The 24,060-nt window shown below is 48.8% G+C and overlaps 2 protein-coding genes across 2 annotated transcripts; both read right to left on the reverse strand.

Annotated features, from left to right (window-relative positions):
• Positions 1-446: 446 nt before the first annotated feature.
• Positions 447-7,422, reverse strand: LOC128917845 (ankyrin repeat domain-containing protein 40-like). The gene is made up of 5 exons (XM_054221452.1): positions 7,260-7,422; positions 6,474-6,622; positions 4,590-5,060; positions 3,886-4,061; positions 447-3,174 (listed from the first exon to the last, which is right to left on the reverse strand). Exons 1-5 carry the CDS (start codon positions 7,391-7,393, stop codon positions 3,031-3,033), a joined length of 1,074 nt encoding a protein of 357 aa, XP_054077427.1. The 5' UTR covers positions 7,394-7,422; the 3' UTR covers positions 447-3,030.
• A 6,526-nt stretch (positions 7,423-13,948) lies between these two features.
• On the reverse strand, positions 13,949-23,320 carry LOC128917920 (uncharacterized). Its single transcript, XM_054221643.1, has 6 exons — positions 23,192-23,320; positions 22,964-23,122; positions 21,587-21,749; positions 20,184-20,336; positions 14,942-15,785; positions 13,949-14,491 (listed from the first exon to the last, which is right to left on the reverse strand). Exons 1-5 carry the CDS (start codon positions 23,282-23,284, stop codon positions 15,778-15,780), a joined length of 576 nt encoding a protein of 191 aa, XP_054077618.1. The 5' UTR covers positions 23,285-23,320; the 3' UTR covers positions 13,949-14,491; positions 14,942-15,777.
• Positions 23,321-24,060: the final 740 nt, after the last annotated feature.

The following is a 24,060-nucleotide window of genomic DNA, read 5'->3' on the forward strand; positions in this document are numbered from 1 at the left end:
GTAAATTGGTTTGGGATTCAGGTTCTGACACATCTGATAGTGGAGTCTTGTCGCTAGTGCATTGAAGACGAAGGAAAAAGTCTATCTTTCAGAGCTTACTAGAAAGGCACTGCGTTTCCTAACCACCTTCAGCTTTGAGTGTAACAAAGCATCTCCACAAGAGATTAATCTCTGTGAAGTGTCATCTTCAGAGCTTGAGCCCAAGATAAATAGCATCTCAGATTTTCTAGAAATACGGTGCAAAAAGCAAGTAGTTTATTTAAGTAAGCACCTCCTACGTGCCTTTTCCGTACTCGTTTTGGCAGACTGACAGTCTTTTATTAGGTGGTAAAAGTGTACTGGCCCCTGATTTTTCAAAGTTGTGTTAGAATTTTAAGAGTGTCCTGTCCCCTCCAGAGTGCCATGTATTGCCCCCCCCCACCCCCTGAAAAAGGAAGAGATCTAGGTACTTGAAACAACTGATACTTTAATATAAGTGAAGAACAGCACTGTCAGTTCATACAAGTTTGTAGTGCAAACAAAAGTTGTCCTTGGAAGAACAGTAAGGTTTGTAAACTTAGTTTCAGTTGTCACACCAACGGTTTATTGTTCAAAGGAGAAAAAAGAAACAAAACAACAAAAAACAGTTAACATAATTAGTGTGCCTTAGAGTTTATCAAACTGCATAAAACATACAAAAATATTTCTCTGAATGCATAGACTTACTGTTATTATTACAGTCAGATCATGATTAAAGTTTTAGTCTTCTGACATTAACAGTTATTTCTTTGTGGACACTAAAGCAAATAAAGCTTTATTTTTTTAAACCAGCTGCTCCTATAGCTGAATGTTCAGTAATTAGTGGAGGCAGTCTTTAGACTGATTGCCTAAACAAAGGAACTGAAAAGAAATTAGATACTCTTAATTTGGAGCCATTTAAGTACTACTGGTTTTCAAACAGTTATTGCACGTAATCTGAACTAGCCTCCAAACTATGCTGAAAAGATAAATATACATTTGTTAAAATAAAAACTCCTTTCCTGTCCTACAAGAAAAACAAAGCGTGAGCCAGAGTTAGGAAATTTTACTTTATCCTGTGTCACAGTCTTGAGCTTCCCAGGAATTGGTCTTTAAAGTAGCCCAGCTCCTGGAGGGAGAGGGGCAGGATTGAGAAGGGGGAGTTCGCAGATGGATAGAGAGCAAGGGGGAAAGGATGACAATTATTTTGAGTGCACTAAGCAGGAATTTTAAGCCTGAAGTAACCTGGCAAAAAACCCTGAGCCCAGAGCCCAAGTGTCTCGTCTGCTGGCAGGAGGGGTTTCTGTACTCTTGACGTGCAGTGCCTTTACTAACCTCGCCTGGAGGAGCCTCTTGAGGGCTAAAGCAGCTGTGCCGCGGGAAGCTGAGGCAGGCTGCAGCCATGCTGCTCCCACCAAAACATCCTGATTGTACTAGTTACAGTCTGAACGTCAACATTACAGTCCAGATCAACAACAACAAACCCTGCATCAGCTGCGCATAAACTCTGCTCTAATGCAGCTTATGTCCTGAAAAAAACAACTCCCTCCCCCACCCCAGTACCCAGTTAAGGTTTTTGGTGCAAAGATCATCATTGTAGTTTTTGGTACAAAAGAAAACAAAAAGCTTCCTAAGGTATAACTTTACAGACTACCACATTAACAGGAAAAGCTTCAGGCTGTTAATACTCCAGCAATGCTACAACTTTAATACTTTGTTCAGATTGAAAGGGAGTGACTTCAGGGTGTGTTTTAATGATGAATTTTGCCATTCATAAAACTCCAGATGGATGTTTTCATTTCTGACTTGCTTAAATGCAAGGTAAACAGTCTGGAGCCTAAATAGAGTCTGGTTTTTTTTCTTCCCCCAAACAAATCAATTGAAAGCACCTGGAGGCATTCAGCCCTTTTGGTACTCACCTGGCTAAAAACTTTGGACACCATGTAAAAGTGATAGCAGACTGTGCAACATGTAAAGTTACAGGTTATTTATTTGCTAATGGTGTATGTTTAAATTTAGTATGACTAACCAAGAGCATGGTCTGCTCCTTACATTGTGATACCTCAAGAGTATACTGTTGTGCTTCTCCTGCTCCTCACGCAGCAGAAATTAAATCAACCACACACCCTGTAACCGGTCTGTGAGGGTGGGCTACGCAGAAGTTACCTGACTTACCAGAACTGACTTCTGGTGTGAGTAATGCATAGTCTTCTCACAGCGCTGGGGAAAATAAATCAATAAAACCATGGGCACAGATGTGGGATCCCCCCCCTAGCTTCTGAAACATTAGGGTTTTCTTTTGAAAGGGCACTTGAATTTGCTTTCTGACATAAATGCTCTTTAATTAAGAGAGGCTTACGATAATTTTTTTTGTGGAAGTGGAAGGATTAACTTACAATATTCTCACATGGGAAAGAAACATTTAAATGTGGACACCTACTCCACTTACTTACCTTCAACACAGTGAAAGTTTTTCTCCTGTCACTTCAGAGTATTAAATATTTCTGTCCCCGTCAGGAAAGATGACACGTCTTACTAAGTCTTTGTGATGGGACAAGAGATCAAGGACTTGCAAGTTTTATATTTTTAGAGAGCAACTGTTCATTTTGTGCCAAATACACTTTGACGTTTAATTTAATCAGGAAGTTTAAAAAATAAATACATACACACAAACACTCAATTTCCTGAATGTCTCTTCCATGCCTCTTATTTGGTCAGAGTGGGAGTACTCAACATACCGCTCGTCAAGAATTAAGTCTTTCCTGCCCTCTGTTGCCAAAGACAATCAATAAGCTTAATTGAAATACATTGGAAGCATGTGATTTTTAGTAGACAAATGAGGTATCCCTTATCTCAATACAGTATCAAGTAAAAAAATAAAAGCAAAGGGGATATTAAATATAAAAGATAAACTATTAGTTAAAATAGTAACCCTAACAATAACTTAAGGTTTTATACACACTTAGTTCACTGCCTTGAAAGGCAGCAGCATAGAATTACCAGGTTTTCACATTCTAGATGCATCTAGAAGAGTCAGTAAGTCAGTTTTGATGCTCTGCTGTTGTAGCAGGGTCTCTCAGTCAAAGTCGATGCAGCATTTCTGAAAGGAGAGCTGTCGCTTTTCACAAGAACTAACTCCAGCTCTTGGAAGTCCTGGAGTCTGGCAACATCCTTGTCCTTTTAAAGAACAGACAGAACTACGCGTTACTTCTAAATATATCTAGTTGTTATTATTATTTACAATAACAGATAAAGGAAGTAAAAACTAAAATTCCAGGAAGGTCACACCCAATGATAGTAATAAATAATGAAAGAAAAAACCTACCAGTATACTCTCTTTCAAAGCGTGTTTGGGTTTTTTCCCCCTCCTTGAACTGTACATTTTTTTTCTCCTTGAAACTCATTAAGAGTTGACTGTCACTTAACTAAGAGCTGTGACCAAATGCATGTCATTTACAGACCTCCAGAACAGGTATTTTTGGAACAGAAGAGCGCGTTCATTTGTTAATGGCATATCTTTAAATTATTCACATGCCAATTTGTGGGGGTTTTTTCCCCCTTTACTATTTGTTCTTTTTAGGCAAGCAAACAGTGAAGCAGTACGTGGCAATTATGTTAACAGCACACTAAGGCGCTGATTCTGATGCGTTTTAAAAGTCAAACTGTAATAGTTTCATGTGCTTTAGGACCTTGAAATACTCTGCCTGTTTTGACAAGAATATTTTTTAGTAAGTTATGATGAAATTTTACGTAAAGTCCAGTAGCCTTTTGAATTTGTGAGCTTAAGTCAGTTTTTAAGACAAGGCCATCCATGTTTTGATGATCGTTTTCAGAAATCCCTTCTCTGATGTCCACAAAGTCAAATTAATCTCAGATTTCAATTCTTACCTTTCTTACTAGTGTATTAGGTAATTTTCTGATCTTCTCTACTTGTTCTGGATTAACTCCCAATTCACAGCAACTCACTCTGAGCAGATCTCGATACGTCAGTTCTTGTCTGTCCAGTTCAATTTCAATGAAGTCATTGTCTCTGAGGTTCTGGACCCTCACCTTAAGCACAAGTTCTGATTGAAAAAAACAGATTAAAAGGGTTTTTTCCTCAAAAAAAAAACCCCAAACCAACACAAACCTAACCCTTAAAGTATTTACCATTAACTTTTGAATTCAGGTTTTAATACAATCCCTATTATCTCACTGAGAAATACCATGCAGTTAATAGAAGCTTCCATTTGAACAGCAAGAACTACATGGGGGAACCATGTTTACAGTGTTAAAAGTCTGCCCATCCACGCAGAAAGTCAAGTTGTTACCAAACTCCAAACTACCCGAGATGCAAAATTTGAATTTTTATATTGCTTGGACTGATCCATCCATCGGTTTCCAAAGTATTACCATGTTTAAAATACAGTTTAACAGTTATTTTACTTAGCAGCACAGAAAAAAAAACCTCTGCCTACTCTCGGCCAAAGAATTCAAAATCTCTGCCTCTACTCCACATGAGTGTGAAAGTGGAATGATTCGTTAACTTCACCTTTCTCCCAGTCACAGAGACAGGGAACAGAACGGAAGGATGGGAAATCACACTTCATTACCTTGCATGTTATATGGGAATGTTCCAGTAAAGAAAACGGGCTGAAAGGCTGGCGCGGGACCAGTGGGCGAAGTGTCGGGTTGCAGAGGTGCCGTCGGCGAGCAAAGCCCGGCTCTGCGGGTCCGGGCCGGCCGGCAAATGGGGCCGTTGGGCGCCCCGGGCTCGGTGTGTTTCGGTGCCCCCAGAGCTGCTGACGGGGCGGGTGGCTCTGCTGCCGCTTCCAGTGCAGGGAAATCGTCTTCGCTGTTGCATGATGTAGGCGTGCATGTGCTTTCAAGCTGAGCTGCTGATGAACAAGGACTCGTTTCGCACTGGGAAGCAGAGGAGATGGAAGCACTTTCGATCTGGGATTCCGCCAAGCCGTCTGGAATGCTGTCTTCAGTGTCAGTGCAAGGGAATGGCGGGTTGGCCAAGTAGTTTGCAACAATTGGCAAATTTAAATCCTTCACTCCTTGACATTCAGTTTCTTCCTCTATTAACGAAGTTCAAAAATGAGGGGTAGGGGATGGAGAGAGGAAAAAAACCCCATCATGTTACTGGATAGGTCTTTCTCATTTTGACGATAGTTAGGTTTTCCTATTGTGTCTTAAAACTACATCACATTCTGGGGCAATCAAAGGATGATACTAATGTATCGTAAGCATATAACACCTGGAAGGCGAGTAGCTGTAAAATGAAAGAAAAAACTACAAATTTCTACAACATACTGTGGTTTTTAGAAGCAAAGTGGTAAAAGAATAACTGTTGAAAAATACATCATTTCTAGCAGTGTTATTCCAGCACTATCAAAGGAACTGACGAGTAGTTCTTTGCGAAATCTCATTTTGCAATGCTTTTAATAACACTGCTGTAAATAGTTTATTATGACTCATGCCAACAAATTAAACTGAGTATTTCTTCAGGTACGAGCCTATTAGATACAATACCCAAACCAACTCTTCTCTTGCTTAAAGGTGCTGCAGCAAATTACATTCTTGCCTGACGGAGGATTACAGGAGACTAATACTAATGTCAGAGCAGTTCAGAAAGATCTGCTCAATAGCACTGTTGGTGACTAGTGTGTTTATTCCCCAGGAAACACATGAAAGCATAACAGACAGAAAAATAAGGCAATCATGAATAGAGTTCATTCATGCACACTTGACTGTTCAGGTGTTAAAAACCAAATGCAAGTCATTTGCCGTGAACCGAGTCCAAGAGATGAGCACCTCGCCCAGAAGAAAACAAAAACGCTTATGCAAAGAACATGCCATTCCTTCAGCTGTGACTCTTGCAACCTTAGTCATGATTTAGCTGTAACTTCATTTAAGATGACCATGCACTGTTGATGTAAGAGCGTATCACTGTAGAGAGCAATTTAAGTGCAATTAGCGAAGATGACAGAACATCAACGTTTACAAAGGTGAAGTCCTTAAAATTTTTATCATCTGGAGTGCAGTACCTAGATGCTGATGGAAGCAGGCACTGGTAGTGCTCGGGAGTGTTGCATGCAATTAACTAGGTTTGCTGTGCATACAAAAAGTGTAAAATGACAGAATCACGGAGCAAAGTCATAGACATAGACTTGCATTATACTGCAAGTCGCAGTATAACAAAATGCTCAGAACTAGCTACTGCTTAATGAGAGCAAATAGGACTGCAGCAGCACGTTTCCCAAAGCGTACAGCTCTTCAATCTCTTGATGACACAGCTCACAATAACAGGCCTTCCTACCTGAAATCCCCAAGTCTATTTGCCCGAGTATGAATTACAGTTATAAATCAGAGCTATCTAATGAGATACGATAGTCCTGGCCAAAGTTCTGCCAATCTACTGCCTCAGATAAAAGCACTAAAAATGCTTTAGTCCTTAGACCAAGAATTCTAGATGATTTTGAAGACAGTACCTCCCAAGATCTTCCGAATGTCTGGTTTCGAAGTCAACTGCACGGCCAGCTCTCCCTTCGCCGTGAGGATGTGCTTATCTGCCCCAGCGCCCAGCAGGCAGGAGACCACCTGGGCCTGGTTCCGCTTGCAGGCCCAGTGCAGGCAGGTCCTGCGGGAGGGAAGCAGAGGGGGTGTCGTGCTGCCAGTCGCCCACCCGCCGCCCCGCTCCTCCTCGCCTGCCCATGTCGGGTGACCACAACAGGGAATAAAGTTTCCTTCGCTGCATCACTTTATTTTTAAAGTTATGACTGGAAGTTCTGCGGGGTAAGACCCTCTTTTGCCTTGCTACAGGGTAACGAGCTGCTGTCCCAGAGCCGTGTCGATGGAGATGGACAACTTTAGAAGAGGTCCTCGAGCAAGCACTCGGTGACAGGTGGAGGGAGGGCGGCCTCCTTTTATTATGATCCTCTTTAGCAGTAAATCTCAAAGCCTCCCGAGATTAGCATTTCCTTTTTTGTCCATAGGAAAACTCGGAAGAGCTGCGTCCTCCGAGCAGCCCTGCCCTGGCTCTAACGAGGGGCACCCACCCTCCCGCGGGGAGCCCCGGCCACGTCGGCCCAAACACCCCCGCGCCAGCCAAGGCCAGCGACGGCCTCCCCGGCGGGGAGCGGGGCCCGGCAGCTCCGGGCCTGCCCCCGGGCACTGGCAGCCCGGCCCACCGGGGAGGAGGAATGTACCTGCCCGCCGCGCCATGGGGACCCCGGCCCCGCAGCCCCCCGGCCCGGCCCGGCCCGGCCGCCCCTCACCAGCCGTTGATTTCGTTGCGGGAGTTGATGTCCGCCCCCTCGCCCAGCAGCCGCCGCACCTCCTCCACGTCCCCCAGCGCCGCCGCCTCCCGCAGCCGCTCCTCCAGCTCCCGCGCCTCCGCCGCGCCGCTCATCGCCGCCGCCGGGCCGCGGGGACGCCGGACGCCAGGCAGGGCCCCCCCCGCCCCGCCTCGGCCCGGCTGCGGCCGCCGCTGCAGCCCCACCCCGCCGCGGCGGGGCGGCCGGAGCCCGTCACGAGGGGACGGCGGGACGGGCGGCCTCCTCAGCGCCGCGCCGCCCGGCCCTCTCCGCCCCGCCGCCCGCCGCCGCCCCGGCCCTTCGCTCCGGCCGGCGCCCTCACGGCCGCCGCCATCTTGTGCTGGCGGCCGGGGCGGGGTGCGGGCCGCGGCCCTTGGGGGCAATGCCCGGGGCAAACCGGCCGGGAAGGGAGCCCGCCCTCCGGCGCTGGGGTGAGGCAGGGGCCCGGCGAGGCTGAAAACACCAGAGCCGAAGCGTTTCCTCTGAAGGGCTCTTCCCACCCTCGCCCACCCAAGGAACAGCCCGAGCTGCGCCGCTGCCCGGCCCCTGCCTGGAGCCGTGAGGCCGCCATGGACGGACACGAACCTGAGGCCGGGTTCAAAGTCCGTGGGCTGGGAACGAAACTCACCCAGGGTTTCCCCAAATCCCACCCCCACACCCCAATTCCCAGCCCTGCCCCTCCGGCACGTTGCTCATGCTTCTAATTCTCCTAACTAAATCACTGCAGCATGTGTTGGGGACCTCTTTTTAACTTGGTTTAGCATCAGTGTCTGCTACCAATGAAAAACTTGCACTAAGGTGGGTTTTTTCCTCACCGTGCCTCTTCCATTGCTTACTTTCCTTATTAGTGACATTATTTTTAACGTGCCGTTTAATTTAGGACTTGGGTTGCAGCCAATCATCTTCCCTTTAATCAGCCGGGAGGGGCCGGGGCTCACAGGCCAGACCTGTCAGCTGCATCCCTGTGAGCCACCGCCGCGAGCACAAACGGCCCTGACGTCTTTAACTAATGTGACAGAGGTTACACGGTGACGCAGTGGCACCTTTTTAACCACCAGAGCACACGCTGTTGATCTCGCGTAAGAGACGGCAACGGGCTGAGCAAAAATTTTGCCCAGCTCATACCAAAAGACACAAGCAACTCTATGGGAAACAACTCTGCTAGAGAATGGTTTGCAAACAAGATTTATCCGGTGACAACTGCAAATTCAGACCTTGGAGACCTGGAAGCCCAGCCCTGACCTGGCCGCTGCTGTCACCGAGACCTTTTTATTTTCACTCGCTTCCTTTTTCAGTAAAAGCTGTCTTAAATGATCACACTTTTTAACCCGTGACCCCTTTTGTCTATTTTCAGCATCTGTAGCATAAAGCTGTAAAGCAAAGACACGGCACGCAAATGCGGAGACATGGCGATACGCTCTAGGAAGCCGAACGTTCTGTTGCGCACTCTGAAAGTTTAAATTCCAACTTACTAAATCTGGAAAAAAATCCAATAGGATAGAGTGGCAAAATAGCCTTTTCCAAAGTTGTACGTGGCTTCTCAGACGGCTGGGTCAGGAGATGAGCACAGGAGCAGGCCTGAAAACAGCAACACCGGCCCTAGTTCATGAGCAAAACTGCAGAGTGCCACTAGATGTCACGGTGGAACAGCAAGAGGAGCCCGAAGTGCAGTTTTGCACTTCTTGCTATAACTGTAAAATGCCTTTAAATCTGTCTCGCCACATCCATAGTGCCTCCACACGGCTTTGATCCGGCGGATTTCAAAGCTCCGCGCAGTGCAAAGGGACATTAGGCAGTGTTTCAACAGCAAGCGCAGGGAAGCCCTGGGCAGTGAGCTGATTCCTTTAGGGTTTTGGGGCTTTTTTTCTTTTTTTTTTTTTTTTTTTCTTTTTTTCCCTCTACTTGAGCTGTTCTCCCAAGGCCGCTCCAGGGCTTTTAAGGACTCGAAGCCGGCGGGCGATGCACTGAGACGGTCTCTCTCACGCTCTCTGGGGATGAGTACCCTACTCTCTCCTGCCTGTGCCAAGCCCTGTTAAATGCAACTCGGGCTCACCATTGCTTAGTTACACAACGTACTTCTCCCTGCAGTCATGAGATTTCCTCCCGCAAGAAAGACTGGGTAGAAGAGGATTAGCAGCGAGTTCACTTTGACTCAAAACTCCCCACTGCCGCCATGAGCCTTCCTGCGCCTTCCCCGTTTACCAGCACTGGAATTGCACACACCAAAACCCCAGCAAAGCCAAGACCAGGTTCTTTCCCTGCTCCTTCCATCCCTTTTCCCATATGGCAGCTGGGTTTGTGCCCGCGCTTGGCAAGCCCCCACAGTGGCTGTACCTGTGTGGGGCACACGTGCCTACATCTCCCTGCCGAGAGCAGCGGGGGCTGCGCGGAGCTGGATGCAGGGAAGGAGGCAGAGGGGCAGAGGGCCAGCCATCACCTTTGGAAGCTGCTGGGAATTGCACCCACTGCTGCGTGCTCACGGCTCGGCTGCACAAAAGGGAGCAGTCCCTTCGCCTCCCAAATGTCCCTGCTGAACGTCCTTGGCCTTCAGCAGGAACAGGCTGAGCCACTGCGGGAGTGTTTGTGCGTGGAGCTCAGATCAGTGATAATTTGGCAGGGGGGGAGGTTGGTGGTTTTCCGGTTCTCAGAGCTCGCTGTGCGTTCAGCATCCGAGGGGGATCCACATCCACCAGCCGTGGGTGCAGCCCCGACAGCCTGCGGGCAACGGTGGGGAGCGCTGGGACGTGCCAGCGCTTGGCTTGGACATCCTGCTGCTGCTGGGAGTAACCACAGGGGAGAGTTGGGCCATTCTTTGTCCTCAAAAGCATGTTTTCCAGATTCTATTGGTTTAGTTTTAATATCTGTCTTTTTGCAAGCTCCTGGATTGGTTCTTTTCTCCTTTTTTGGAGAAACCATGGTCTGTCTGTTTGGTCTTTGCTTCTGCCTTTTTTTTAAGGCTTATGAAGTTTTTCGTTCCTTTTGTATTTCAGGTTTCATTCCCCAACTCCTTTAACCAAGTTCTTAGCCATTTAAAATTATTATTAAACATCTTTTTAAAGGCTTCATTCCCCGTTACAGAGTGATACAGTTGTACGATCGTACTTGAAACACCCAGTCCACAGAAGTAATGTTTCTGGCAATTTCAACCAACCCTGCATTTGTGTAAGGGCATTAGAAGTAAGATTTAGGGATAGTCAGAAACCTTAAACATAGTACTTAATGTGCACGCGCACGCACACACACAGATTTAAAGCCATTATGGCATTAAAGCCCAGGGAAATTGCAGGACTGGTGGAGAATAAAGATAGAATGAATTAAACGTCAAGCCCAGTATTCACCTAGATCTAAACTAATACATGCTGCTTATTTTGGGCCTTTCACTGGTGTTTGGATGCGGAGGAGATGGTCTCAGGAGGAGAAGTCAAAGTCACATGGGAGAAAGAGTTTCTATCATACCAGTTTTTGTGCTGGCCCCGTGGAAGTCCCTGCGTGAGAGTTTGTAGGTGAATTAGGTTAAATTCGAAGCTCCACGTTCCCAAGTCTGAGCCTGCGTCACCCAATGCTCGCTTTGTGCCCATGGGAAGAAGCATGCAGCACGGAGGCTGATTCATCTCATCCCGGGGCAGGTGTCTAAGAATAGCGCAGACAAATCATCCTCTGGAGATGCCTATTGTGTTCTACCTACTGTCAGAGGAGCCAAAGGTAACGAGCTTTCAACCCAATAATTTCCAGCTGTCTGGTGTCAGGAAGATGAGCACCCGAGGCAGGGTGTCTGGGGCCCTTCCTTCAGCTTCTCTGTTCTTGATGAGAGAAATAAATCCTTCCAATGAATTGCAAAGTTGCAGGGAACTCACCAATCACCTTTCTTTTGACCTTAAATCGTGGCTTTTTTCGCCAAATCGCCGAGAAGCAACAACGATGGGGTACAGATGGGGTTTAGGACAGGTCTTAGCCACTTGGAGCATCCCTGAATTGCAGCGCAACCAGCTATCCCATGGATTTTTCGGCCTGGCTGAGCATCCCGCAGGGGCTGGAGGGAAGCTGAGTGCCTAAGAATGAGATTTTTCAGGCGGTGTGAGCACACACAGATGCACACGCCTGCAGCACGGAGTGAAATTTGACAGGGGTTTGGAAACTGACATTGATATTTGGGGGAACGGTTACCTGCAGGGGAAGGATCTGCTCAGGCAGCCAACTCCCTTTCGAAATTACGCACGGTGCGCGGCTCATTTTTTTTTTTTTCATTTGTTAATTTAAGAATGTACTTATTTGTAGGACAAACAAATAACTTCTGCACAAACAAGTCAGAGAACTAGAACCTGAGGGGGGTGGTACATCAGCTCAGGGACTCGTGGTTAAGAAGTCCAATAGATTTTGATAACAACTGGAAATTGTTCAGTGGATTAGTGTCTAAAGCCAGTTTGGCTTCACGTAATGACAAGCCTGAGCTGCAGTGCCGTGGATCCAAACTTCTCCCCCTGAGGGTTGCTGTTGCGGTTGTGGGTAGGGTCCCCAGGCATGAACCCAGTCCCTTCTCAGCTAAGAGATGTCCTAACCCAGAAAACTGAGCAGATGAGGGGCCACCTTTGCTTTTTCTCCAGACATCTGGCTCCATTCCTCTCTGCCCGTGTCTGCAGTCCCTCGCTTTGCTGTCCCAAGCCCTGAAAAGGCTCATCTGGAGGACACGGGGCAAACGTATGTAGTTGCCCAATTCCTGTGTAGGGCCATGTCCTATCTAGGTGTTCGGAGCCAAAAGGCTTCTGTGGACCTTGTCCCAGATCGTCTCCCGCAGGAGCTGGCTCCTGTGGAAAGCGCGCATGCTGTTAACAAGATGATGGAGGTAGTTCACCTACATTCCAAAGAAAAAAATTGTTTTGCTGAGGCAAGGTCTACATTTGTTTCTGCGGGGCTTTCTTCTTTAGAAGAAGGTGGCCCCATACAGGAGACCAGATCAAGGTGTCTAAATTCTCCTTAGGTTGCGTTTTGGCCGTCAAGGAGAAAGCCACAAAAGCAAATCATAATGGGTTACATGTAGGGGCTACGCCCTCTGCAATCTTCGTGGTCCTGAGACATGATGGCTGGTCAATTAGAAACTCTCCCTTGACTTGGATGGGCTTTCAAATGGACTCTATACAATTCAACAGAGTAATTAGCAAAGCTGTAACGAAAGAGGTCTCCATGGAGATTGACAGCATCACCTCCCAGCTGGTACATTCTCTGCCTCCTATTCTAAATTTGTTCTCGCTGTCTTCCTGGCTCTAGCCCATAAGGTTAGCAAAATCTTCCAACATTTGCGATACGTGAAAGCAGTGGAGAGAAAGACAAAGGCAGTTGGGAGGGGGCAGAGAAAGGAATAATCGAGTGCCTTAAGGAAAGCAACAGAAACTGTTCAGACATACATAGTCAGAGTTTCCAGAGCGGGATTAGGCAGAGCAGCACCTCTGCCTGCCTGTCACTTGCAAATTCTTGCTAATACTTTAGGAGCTTATTGGAGGTCAGCACCAAACACCCAAACAGACTAATCTGTATTATAGACACATAATCAAAGTCACAAGGTTTTACATAATATATATTGGTGACAGAAGAAGTGTTTGTTCGAATAATTTTGTCATCAAGATTAGTGTCCATGAAAGCCTCTACTGTGCGCTAACCTGGTTTTTTATGGCCATTGGTGCGCCAGATTCCTCAAAGAAATCGGGAAGGAGCCGAGAAAGTACAAACCAAGTATATGTTCTGAAACAGTGACAGTATTCGGTTTCTAGCCATAGAAAAGTTAAAAAAAAAACCAACACAAGTGTGTGTGTGTGTGTGTGTGAGATAGAAATGGTTGTGCTTAAGCTGCAGCTTAAGACACACAAACAAATTGCAGTAGATGCAATTTTTGCATTTGTCACTTTGTTCAGGCAGTTTTGGGGTTGCAGCAAATCACGCCTCACACTCACACATCACTTCTGCCGCAATGGCAAGAAATTGGGATTTAAAAGACAAACTGATGTCACTTGACCCACTTGTGAGCTTTGCGTTCCCCTCCGGGGAGGTGGAAGCCGTGGCACAGAGGGAATAAGTAGCCCAGGCTCACAGAGTACGTCAGTGGCAGAGAGAGGAATGGGGCCTGTGTAGCTAACAATTCCATATTGACAGATCTAATTGATTTTAAAAGGAAATTAGTTTATGGAGATGTTTGGAAATATATGGAAACGTCTGATTTTCCACCCTGCACAGCTTTGTAACTACAGTGTTATAAAAACACAAAAGAAATATCTGTAAAATTACAAAAGAAGAAACACAAAAGAAAAAATGAATTCAAGACCATTTTCTCTGTCATGGGAAGAGACAAAGTCGCAGCTCAGGCCATGGGGGTTGCGGAGATGCACAGATTTTCCAGGCTCATAGGCCACCTTGTTCTCATGGCTGACGCACAGCAAAGCCAAAGGTTTTGTGAGGGTACCCCAAATCCTCCTGTCCCGCTGCAGGCGTTCATCCCACCAAGCTGAAGGACCTAATTAGGAATCTCATTGCCCTAAACTTCCCCCACAGTCAACGAGGAGAGAGAAAGAGCGATGCCAGCCAGACATCTGCAGAAGAGAAATCAGAACTTGGGAGGGCTGAATCGTCCTCCAGATTTACTGCAGTTCACATGCTGCTGCCATGTGAACCCAGGGCTGAAATCACTCCGGCGGCTTTTACAGGTCTCCTGAAAGCTCCTTTGTGGCAGCAGAGCTGACTGAACTGGCCTTCAGGTCAAGAAAAAATCAAGCGCTGGGTGGGATTTCCAAGAGTGTTTGGCTGTAACCTCACCCAGCTCCCCTTTGAAGTCAGCAGAATATTTACCATCGACTTCAATCGGAGAAAAATCAGGCCATTACAGAGCATGTTTGAAACACTCGCCTCTAACGATGCTCCCATTCCTTTGTACCTCCCTGCTCAAAGGCAGCCTGCTGCGTCTATCATTAAAACACAATCCTAGCAATTGGTTAGCTAACGCAACGAGCCCAATGTGCGGGCCCTGGAGGCACAGGAAAATTATAACGATTAAACCACGTGAATCTCTCAAACATTACCTACAATCGCTCTGCCGGCCACCATCACGTCAGGCAATCAAGGACCGGTTCTCTTCAAAACTGCTGCGGGAAAGAAAGTGCTGCGTCTCAGCGAACCCTGCTACGCTGTAGGCTGCAGGTGGACTCTTCATGCTGCAAACAATAAAAGATCAAAATAAAAATGTGCGCTGAACTAGCTGAAATCAGAAAGAGCAACAATGAAAAAAGGCCATTAAACGCAGACAAACATTGCGTTGCCAGGGCAGGCAGGGCTGACTTGATCCTCTAAAGCTCAATGGAAGGAGATCATCACCGCTTTGCAGACATCTCGCACACCTCTAGCCTGTGTTCGGCTCTGCTGCCGAATGAATGCCGGGAGAGGAGCCCCCTGTTCACACCACGCCTGCGTTTAGTCTCCTTCGGGCATTTCGAGGAAGGGTGCCAGTGGCCCAGCAGAGATTTACTAACTCTCTCTGAAGGCCATCATCTGGGTTCAAGCAATGCAGCCCGTATGGTGGCTTGCATCTGGTGGTGAAAGAGGCCACGGGGCAAACTGAAACAAAATAGTTCCCCTCTTGAAAAGAGTTAATACACCCAGCTTACCAGGTAGGGGACTGCTCCTGGCAGAGGTCACACTCGGAGCGTGGTTCGAGGACAGACTGTGCGACAGCCAGGGCCGCGAACAACCAGCAAAGCCAACCGAAGGCAATAACTCTTCAGTTAAAAGGAATTTTGTCCTAATTTAGATTTAAATTCCAAGAAGACAGAATTGATGCTAAAAGGATTTTGTCATATTTGCAGAAATGGAAATAATTCCATTTTGTGAAAATTAATTATTGTTTATAGTGAAGTTTTGGATACCAAACCCTCGGAGGAGCTCTGGGACTTCCAGGTTGTCTGGAGAAGCCAACGCTCGTTGCCTGATGAAAAGCCCAGTCGCTGGGAGCTGCTCTGCATCTTCTGGAGAGGCTCCCAGCCACAGCGAGGGCTTCCAAACTTCGACGGATTTAGTGCTTTGGTGAAGTCTCCCAAGGAAGAACAAGGCCAGGCAAAGCTCCCAAACTCTCGGCTCAGACCTCACCCGCTGAAGGGTTCATAAACCTTCTAAAAGGATCAGCTCAGAGTGATGGTGAGATGGTACCTTCATGCTGAAGTCACAGGGAATTACGGCTTACAGTAGAAACCAGGAGAAATTCTGGGTTTTCAAGGAAGAAAGATGACAGCTGCGGGGGGGGGTTAAATTAAATTAGCGCAGCAGGTTAAAACCTTACTGTTTGTATAAGTTGAATCCCATCGCAAACAAAAGCAACGTGATGTTTCTATATGAAGTAGCTTTTTGCCAAGCAAATGGTGCCCCTGGGGTTGGACGCAAGGTCTCCGGACTCCAGCCTTTCACCGCTGTTGCTGTGTGAGACTCAGCAAGTGATTTCCTCCCAGCTTTAAATTCCTAAAAGTCAATAAAGCAGGTTAAATTAGGGTCATTTGCAGACCGAAGTGAATCTGTGCAATGGGTTTAATAATATTCATTAGCCTCCTACATGTGGAAGTAAATTAACCCACGTTCCTGGAGAAACATCACCAGCTTTGGTGATAATGTGCCGAGCACTAAGCCTGAGCATGCGCCAGCCCCGCACCTCGCTTTTATTCTGAGCTTTCATTCAAATTGAGCTGTAACCGAGCAGAAAAACTGAAAATCATAAACAACGACAACAAATGTACCAGTTCAACGCTGAGGTTTTCGTGCTATGGCTTATACAGCCAAAGCAGTGCTGCAGGACACGGGAACGTCTCCATTTGCACACCATGGATTTGGCGCCGGAGTTTCCTGAAGTGCTGTTACTAAAGGTGGCCACGAAACTGGCCATAAAACTAACCACGAGCTACGAAAACCTGCAACAAATGAGGGGCTCAAGCCGGTCTGCGTAGCCGTGTGTCTGCGTGGCAGGGGTTTCCCCACGCTCAGGAGGTGACAGTGCCCTTGTCCAGCCTCTGCGCCAGGTGAGCAGACAACTGAGAGGGTCGCCGTGCAACGATGCCACTGTTTCTTGGCTTTCCAGGCTACGGATCTCCCATTTTCCTAACTCAAAGCTTAACGGATGGAGCAGGTCTCACTCCACATTGAAGGTGACCGAGAACAGGGCTGGAAGGGACTTCGGGAAGGGACTTAGACCCTCCTGCTCTAAGGCAGGATGAACTCGTTCCCAACATTTGACCTTTGCAATCTCGACAATCCAAAGACACCAACTCCATGGCTTCCCTGAGTTATGCACGGGATATGTAGGGCTTGGCCTCTGAAAGAGAGAGGGAGAGACAAAGAGATGGGCCAGTGAAAGACAAGGCTCCGAGCCCAGCTTTCCCCCATATCTCACTGATAATCGGTTGATTACCTTCCTTTGTACCCTCTTTGCCTCTTGCTGTGCTGTTTCAGACAGAATAAACCTAGCAATAATGAGCCACCATCAAACCGGCGATTGCTTCCTGCCCAGCTTACGTTAGCAGAGAAAGAGAAAGCAAATGATGATTAGTCGTATGTCTGCACTCAAAGATAAAACCCCCGAGCAGAAGCCATCTGCCGAGGCATAAAATAATAATTCTGGCGCTAGCCTTGTCTGAGAGCGATGCCATCAGCTCTCACCAAAACACAATGTATCGCAGGCCTAATGCTGAGTTCTAGCAGGTGGCCCATAACCCTGTAATAAACTCCCTGACATTATTGATTTTCCCTCCCCAAACTGAGCCCTTTTGTCTAACTACATTAACTTCTGCTTACCGAGCATCTGCGCGTGAGGCAGAATGCACATCAACCGCGGCTCATCTCGGTGAGCAATCGCTGCTCTAAATGTGCCCCCGCTTCCCCGAGCCTGTCCGTGCACGCCGTTATCTGCTCAGATGGGTTATTTCAGAAGCCAAACCCAGCAGTTGTTAGCTATGGGCGCTTACAGGGAACCTTGACAAAAATCTTAAGGAGGGGGAAGCTGAAATATGCTTCCAGTGCTAATTATGTATACGAACAGCCCAAAAAATAGGACATGGGTACGCCATTACCATTGCACGCCTTCAGCCTGACTCTGCCCCCGTGTGTGCCTCCAGAGCATGTGGCCGGCACGGCGGCCTTTGCCATTGCTGTGATGTTGGGAGGTGCATCCCACCGAGATCCTGCTCCCTCGGCCACCCTCATGAGACCCGACTCCTCTAAGAGAGGTGGGAAAGCGCCGGCTGGGCCCCTCCGCCATCCCCTGAGCGGGGCGTACCGAGGCCCGTGGGAGCAGGGCATTGCTCGAAGGAGAAGGTTTGGCCCGAAGCAAGCTAAAACCGAGGTCCAGAGGCATCGTCTGGATTTCTGCGTGGGTTTGGAAGCATCGCTAGCGCTCGAGGCAAGCGGCTGGCAGCTGTGCTCCAAAAGGGATCTGGTGGTGAGGTTCCCTCTCAAATGCCTGGCTGTCAGCGTTAAGTGCAATAAGCTTTACGTACAGACTGGAACATCCGCACTTTGCAAATAGGACGGGTTATTTTAAAAAGTACTTTTCTGTTGAGGCATTACGTTTTCGTCTGTGCAGGGCCAAGGAGCCACCTAAGGAGTGTGGATGGTGGTGGTGGTGGGGCAGAAGAAGAGCGTGTCCCTGGGCCACGGTCGGGGTCCCCGCGGGCAGGGCAGCTCTCGGTGCCCAGTTTGGAGGAAGGGGCAGGGCTCTGGCCCGGCGGTGCCGGGAGTTCGTGCCACTCCTGCTGTGCCTGGCAGCCCATGTGGAGGAGGCCTCAAGGACTTTAAGCTACGCTTGGAGGCAGAAGAGCTCCAGGGGAGGCATGGAGGTCCCACAGCCCGCGAGCACGCCTCTCCCGGCGGTGGGTGCCACGGGCACCTGTTGCACCCCCAGCACACCCCAGTGCCCGCTCCAGCTGTGAGCCCTCACCTTAGGGCTTCCGATGCCGCGGTGAGCAAGCCACCGCCCGGCAGCGATGAATCAGGGCCCAGAGAGGGGGTGGTTTGTGTTTGTGTTGGCAGAACCAGCGGCGAGTGGCGTCAGGCCCAGACAGCACGAGAGGCCGAATTGGGAAGGGCCCCTTTGCGGAGGCAGAGATCAATGGGCGATGGGAGGTTCGGCAGCGCGGGGAGATGGCTCCTGCCCAGAGCCCTTCCACAGGAACACCAGCAAATCGCCCCGCCGGCCGCTGGGTAACTCCAGACGAGGATTGCTCGGTTTTGCCTGATAAATATGACCAACAGTTTGCTGGTCCTTTAGCAGCGGGTTAAGAAAAAAAACCAAACCCAACACAATTATACCTTCCTGCGCATCAGAGATCACATTTCCCTCCTCGATTAGAAGGGGGTCACAGCAAACACTGGGTCAACGCTTGGCGCAGCAGAGAAGGGCAGGGACACCCCATAGGAGCTTGGGAAGAGTAAGAAAAAGGGCAAAGAAATTATCACTGATGACAACTAAAGCCAATTCTAGATCAACAGCCCTAACTGGGACCCTGGGCATTCTCGGAGGGCTTTTTGGGACTGTGGTGTAGATGGACATCTGTGGAACATGGGTTGGTCAGGGGCCGCGTGTCCCCACTGCCGGCAGCAGAGCTGGGATGTGGCTCGGAGCCATCAGGGCTCAGGTTTGTCCCTCTGCGAGCCAGAGAAAGCTCATCCCAGGTCCCCATCCAACAGATGCAGATCAACACCATGATTGGAAAAGGGGATCTGGGTGGAAGCGGGGTTTCTTCTAAGGCTTTAACTCATTTGGGAAGATCTTTATAATGTCAGTATCTGACATGAATGAGACGAGATAAGCCATAATTTTGGCATTTGTAATAGATTTGTTCACAGAAATGGAGAATATGGATTCTTTTATTTCTTTAAAGAAAAAAATCCACGATGGTCTATGAACAGGAACAGAAAAACTATGCCCAGGAACCTTGACAAAGACCCCCATTCACAGCTGATGTGAGCTGCTGGTGTTCTGGAGAACCCAGTCAGATCCACTGAGGTCAGTGCAGTTAAACTAATTTAAACCAGGTGAGAAAACAGCCCTCAGTGAAACCCAGGAGATATCGAGTGCGCTAGGCAGAGCCTGGCCATCCGTGCTGGGACAACCAGGGTCCCCGCTGTCCCTGAGCCAACCCGGGGCAGCCTGCAGAGCGGTGTCCTCTCCTGGATGTGCTCCTACAGTTGGGTAACAGCAAGTCTGGGATGTCCTGGCAGGGACGGGGCAGCTCTGGAGGGTTATTCAGAGTCCTCACTGCCTCCTCTGACCTCAGGAGCTGCCTGCCCGCATTCACGAGGATATTTATGGTGCTGTTTTCCTCTCTCTCCCGGCTGTGTTCAAGTGGCCAAGGGACTGATCCTTCATGGGGCTGAGCACTCCCTGTTCCTGGAGCCATGGGAGTCGGAGCGTCTGTCCGGTTTCCATTGGATTAGGCCAGGATTTGATTCCCTAAGAGACTTCCTTGCTGAAAGCATGATTCCTCAGTTAACACCAGTTTCCTGTGCCTCATTTGTGATGTTAGTACAGCGACCCAACAAAACTGTCGTTGTCATTAACGATAATTTCTTTGTCCTTTTTCCCAAGCTCCTATGGGATGTCCCTGCCCCTCTCTGCCGTGCCAACTGCTGACCCGACATTTGGGGTGGCAATATATCAAATCCAGCCATCCAAACGGCCTTTCCTTGAATGACCCCACTGACCTGCAATAGGGACACAATTAAAGCCGCTGAGTTTCATGCCCCGTGCAACCACTCCTTCAACTGCGGTCATTAACCTGCCGCCCCTTGAGCTCCACTGTCCTGGCCATCGCGCACTGAACACGGTATCTGGGTGCCGAAAACAGAAAGCGGTGGTTGGACTTGACTTACCTGTCCCTGGAGAATATCCCTCTGGATGGAGAAGGACATAGCAAAGCAGAAGACTACTCCATCTGTCTGGTGCAAACCAGCGTCTGATTCTTCTGAGCCCCGCTCTGCTCCCCCGCAGCTGGAATGTGCCTCCGGGCAAAGGGGATCCTTGGTCTGGCAGGGGGGAAAAAACCAAGATGGTGTTATTCCTTCCTCCTTGGAAGGGAGTCCTGCCTGGGGTGGGTCCAGGCGGTGGGTGCCCAGACTGGTGGGTCTCTCACTCAGTGTGGCCAAAGCATGCGAGGAGGTGGCTTTCTGACACCAGGAGAGGAGATGGAGGCTGCAAGAACACCGTGGACCAACCAGCTCCCCACCTCTGGCCCAGCAGGTAAGGTAAATAGCCCAAAAAGACTAAAGATGGCAAGGAAAGATGACTTATCCATGGCTACAGGGCGGCAACCCCATGGGCCAAGGACAAATTCCCTGCTCATAGAGCAGCTGTCGGGGCGAGACCCCCACAGTCACCACAGCATCTCCTCCAGCGCCCAGGACACCCGCGCTCTTCCAGCCCCACATACAGCTGGTTTCAAAGCTTATCTGTAGTCAGTTTTACAATATAAAGTGTCTTTGTTTAGTCAACAGAACCACTAATACATGTGATTTTGTTGTTAATAGAGCTGTAAGAATTTTAAGTACCTCTTGGGAATGTGTCATTTTTGGTTGGCTTTTTTAGGCATCACAGGGTGCTGCGTTTGTCTTTGTAAACAAGTATTGAATAAAACATTCTGCGCACAGCCGCACTTTGTACGAGTGTCATGCAGGTTTCTAAAGTTTCAGAGAGAATAAATCAACTGCAAACTGCTGCCTGGCGGTTGCCTTCGCTCCTTATAAATAGCTAATTTGGACAACTTCTCTCCGCACGTCATATGAAATTCAAATACTGTGCATATCGTTAATGCGGTCACACAAATCAAAACTGCTACAGCCTCTTTTCTAAGCCCGGGCTGCCACAGAAATGCCACAGCCGAGGGTAGATCTGCTCCAGGTCGCTCTCCCTTCCTCTCGGAGGTGATCCTCGGGCAACACCAGCAGGTCACCGCGCTCCGCTGCCTTGCCCCAGGGGAGGAGCAGGAGCCCCATGGCCTGGGGCGTTGCCTGTATGGTGGCCCAGTTCACTGCTGGTTGCACTGGTTGGCGGCCATCATCACTCAGAGGAGAATTAGGCCCAAACTCAGCCATGAAAAACAACCCTGGTTTAATAAACCCAACGGAAAAACTTTACTAAAGTGAGGGTTGATGGCGCCGGGGTCCCTTGGCTTTGCCCACCGCTGCGCACGGGGCAGAGGATGCGGGGCTGTCCCTCCTCCCAAAGCGCGGTGCTGCCGGTCCAGTCCTGCCGAGCCCCACGTGGGATGCAAACTCACCTGGTCCCCCCCCGGAGGCTCTTGGCACCGCGCGGGACCCATCCCAGCCCGCCCGGATCTCGGCCCAAAGGCTCCAATCCTGGAAGGTGCTGAGCAACTCTGGCTTCTGCCACTTGTCTCTGGCTTTTGGCACGTGTTCAGCATGAGCAGGATCAGCTCCGTGCTGTAATAAGCAGGGAACGAGGAACTCAGCTTGACTGCATTTCCCCCCCGCCCCCCAATGCAAAAATGCTGTACATTCCTTTATGCAGGTTTCCATAGAGTTGAACTTCTACTATTTTTTTGTTGTCGCCGTTAAAGGGGTCAGCAACGCACTGTACAATGGGATCTGGCTGTCGGGAAATGGGGAGGAATTCAACGACACTTTTAACATCTTGCTGGTGGGGCTGGAGGGCAGCATTAAACCCGGAATCCTGGAAACCTCCCCACCAAAGAGAAGAAAAAAGCCCAGAGGAGCCCCGGGAGAAGTTATGAAGACACACTGCTTTGTCGATCCTGGGTTTAAATCAGTTATTTCTTCCCTACTTCCTTTGTTAAAATATGATATTCTAGCTTTAATTGCTTCAATCCTATTACTTGTTCCTTTTAGCAAGCGATTGTGTAGCCCCTTGCCGTGGGGAAATCCCCTGACCGCGGGTCCGTGCTATTTAGACAAGTCCTCTTTCAGAAGTAAATGCCATTCTTAGCATAGGGAAGTACTTTAGGTCTAAAGGGGTTAAGAAGGCCTCCCTGCATTCAGAAACATGCAGGGGTCCCACCGTGCCAGTTCCAGCCTTTTAAACTCTTTCCAGCTTTTTTTTCTTGCAACAAATCTGTCTGACTGCCACCAGGACATAGGAAGCGTGTGCCTGTCAAAGAAATCAAGTTTACTTTTTCTGACTTGTTAACAGAGGCAGGGTATAAATAGAGCTAACTCTGCTCAGACTATTAGCATTTCTCTTAAAATAAGGGGGTAACTTCCTAGGACCTTTAATCCAATGAGGTCCAGACCAACTTGCACTATCAACAGGGGCAGCAAAGGAGCTTGCTGAGGTTTTAGCAGACGTCAGGTGCATTTGGGTTCCTCGAGAATTTAAGGCTTATCCAAAAAAAAAAAAAAAAAAAAAAAAAAAGCAACCCCAAGGAAAACAAGAACTACCTCCAGCTCGGTCACTGCCATTGCCCTGGAGAAGTTCTGAGATGTTGTTGGTGCTGTTCTCGCGGTGGATGTGGATCTTGCTGGGGAAGAGCAGTGTCCTCTTGCTTCTGGAGGTCTCCCTGAAAGGGAGAGCCCTACCTCCCATCCGGTACTCCCACGCCGGGATATGCCCCAATGACATGAACCCCAACCTGTGGGTCGACGCGCAGAGCACTTGCAAGAGGGAGTGCGAAGCTGACCTGGTGAGTGATGCACGTTTTTATCTCTCCGCGTGGCGGGCGGCGGGCTTTGTCGGCGGGCTTGTTTGCACCCGCAGCCCGTTTCTGCTCCAGGTAGGAAGGCACCGGCGCTGTGCAGGGCTGGGTGCGAGCAGCGCGCGCATTGAATTGACCCGTGACCTACATAAAATAGAAAAGGTTTGGCGATTTATCGGTTAAGCGGGGAGGTGTGTGGCAGCTGTCACTTACGCCGATGCGGGTCCAGCACTCGCTTCGTTTGATCATTTTCCTTGCTTTCTTGTCAAAAGAAATGTCTGAATTCGATACTCCAGAACTCAGCATGCCTTGGGGCCAATCCGTAGTATTTCAGCAGTGTCACCATGCTCTTTGATGGTGGTGACCGTCATTGATGCTTTATATTCCTGAGGGAATCATGTATGAAATCATTTGATTTAACGTGTGAAGCATCAGCCTTTGCTGCACTTGAAACGCAAAGCGTGCCTGGAGTGCAAAACAGGGGCATGATTAAAATGACCGGGCAGATGTTCTCTGTGATGCTCCCGGCTCAAAATGTGCTTAGCTTACAACCCTAAAATTCATTTTTCAACCTGTCAGCGCTGCCAGCTCAAGCTGGCATCTGAAAATACCTGCTCGTCCTGCCTCTGACATCACGTCCAACAGCCAAGCTCCTGCAGCCCGGACCAGGCTGACAGCAACGTCTGCCACGCCGAAAAGAGCCATCGGGTTTCTGTTGTTGCTGCACTGCTAAAAGGAGTGGGGGGGGGAATAGAGAAAAAGGCTGGCCATCAAGTAAACAAAGAGTTTGCTCAGATGGATCCCATGTGTTGTGAATGAAGGTGCTGTTTGTGCTTTTGCCCTTCCCAAATAAGCCCCCTTTACTCCGACTACCAGGTGCGGCAGTGAATATTAAAACACTTTGCAAAACCCCAGCAGCAGCAGCAGCAGAGGACGTTGTTTTAATAATTTACCGGTCAAAAAAACTGAAAGCCAGAAGCCACTGGTTAAAAAGATTCGCTTTTGCCTTGTGGCAGCAGAGAGTGCCGGGAGCTCGCGGGGAGCGAGGGGGCTGGAAGCAGCCAAAGGGTCTGCCCCCAGCC

Source organism: Rissa tridactyla, chromosome 15 (assembly GCF_028500815.1).
Source record: "Rissa tridactyla isolate bRisTri1 chromosome 15, bRisTri1.patW.cur.20221130, whole genome shotgun sequence".
NCBI classification, from domain to species: Eukaryota; Metazoa; Chordata; class Aves; order Charadriiformes; family Laridae; genus Rissa; species Rissa tridactyla.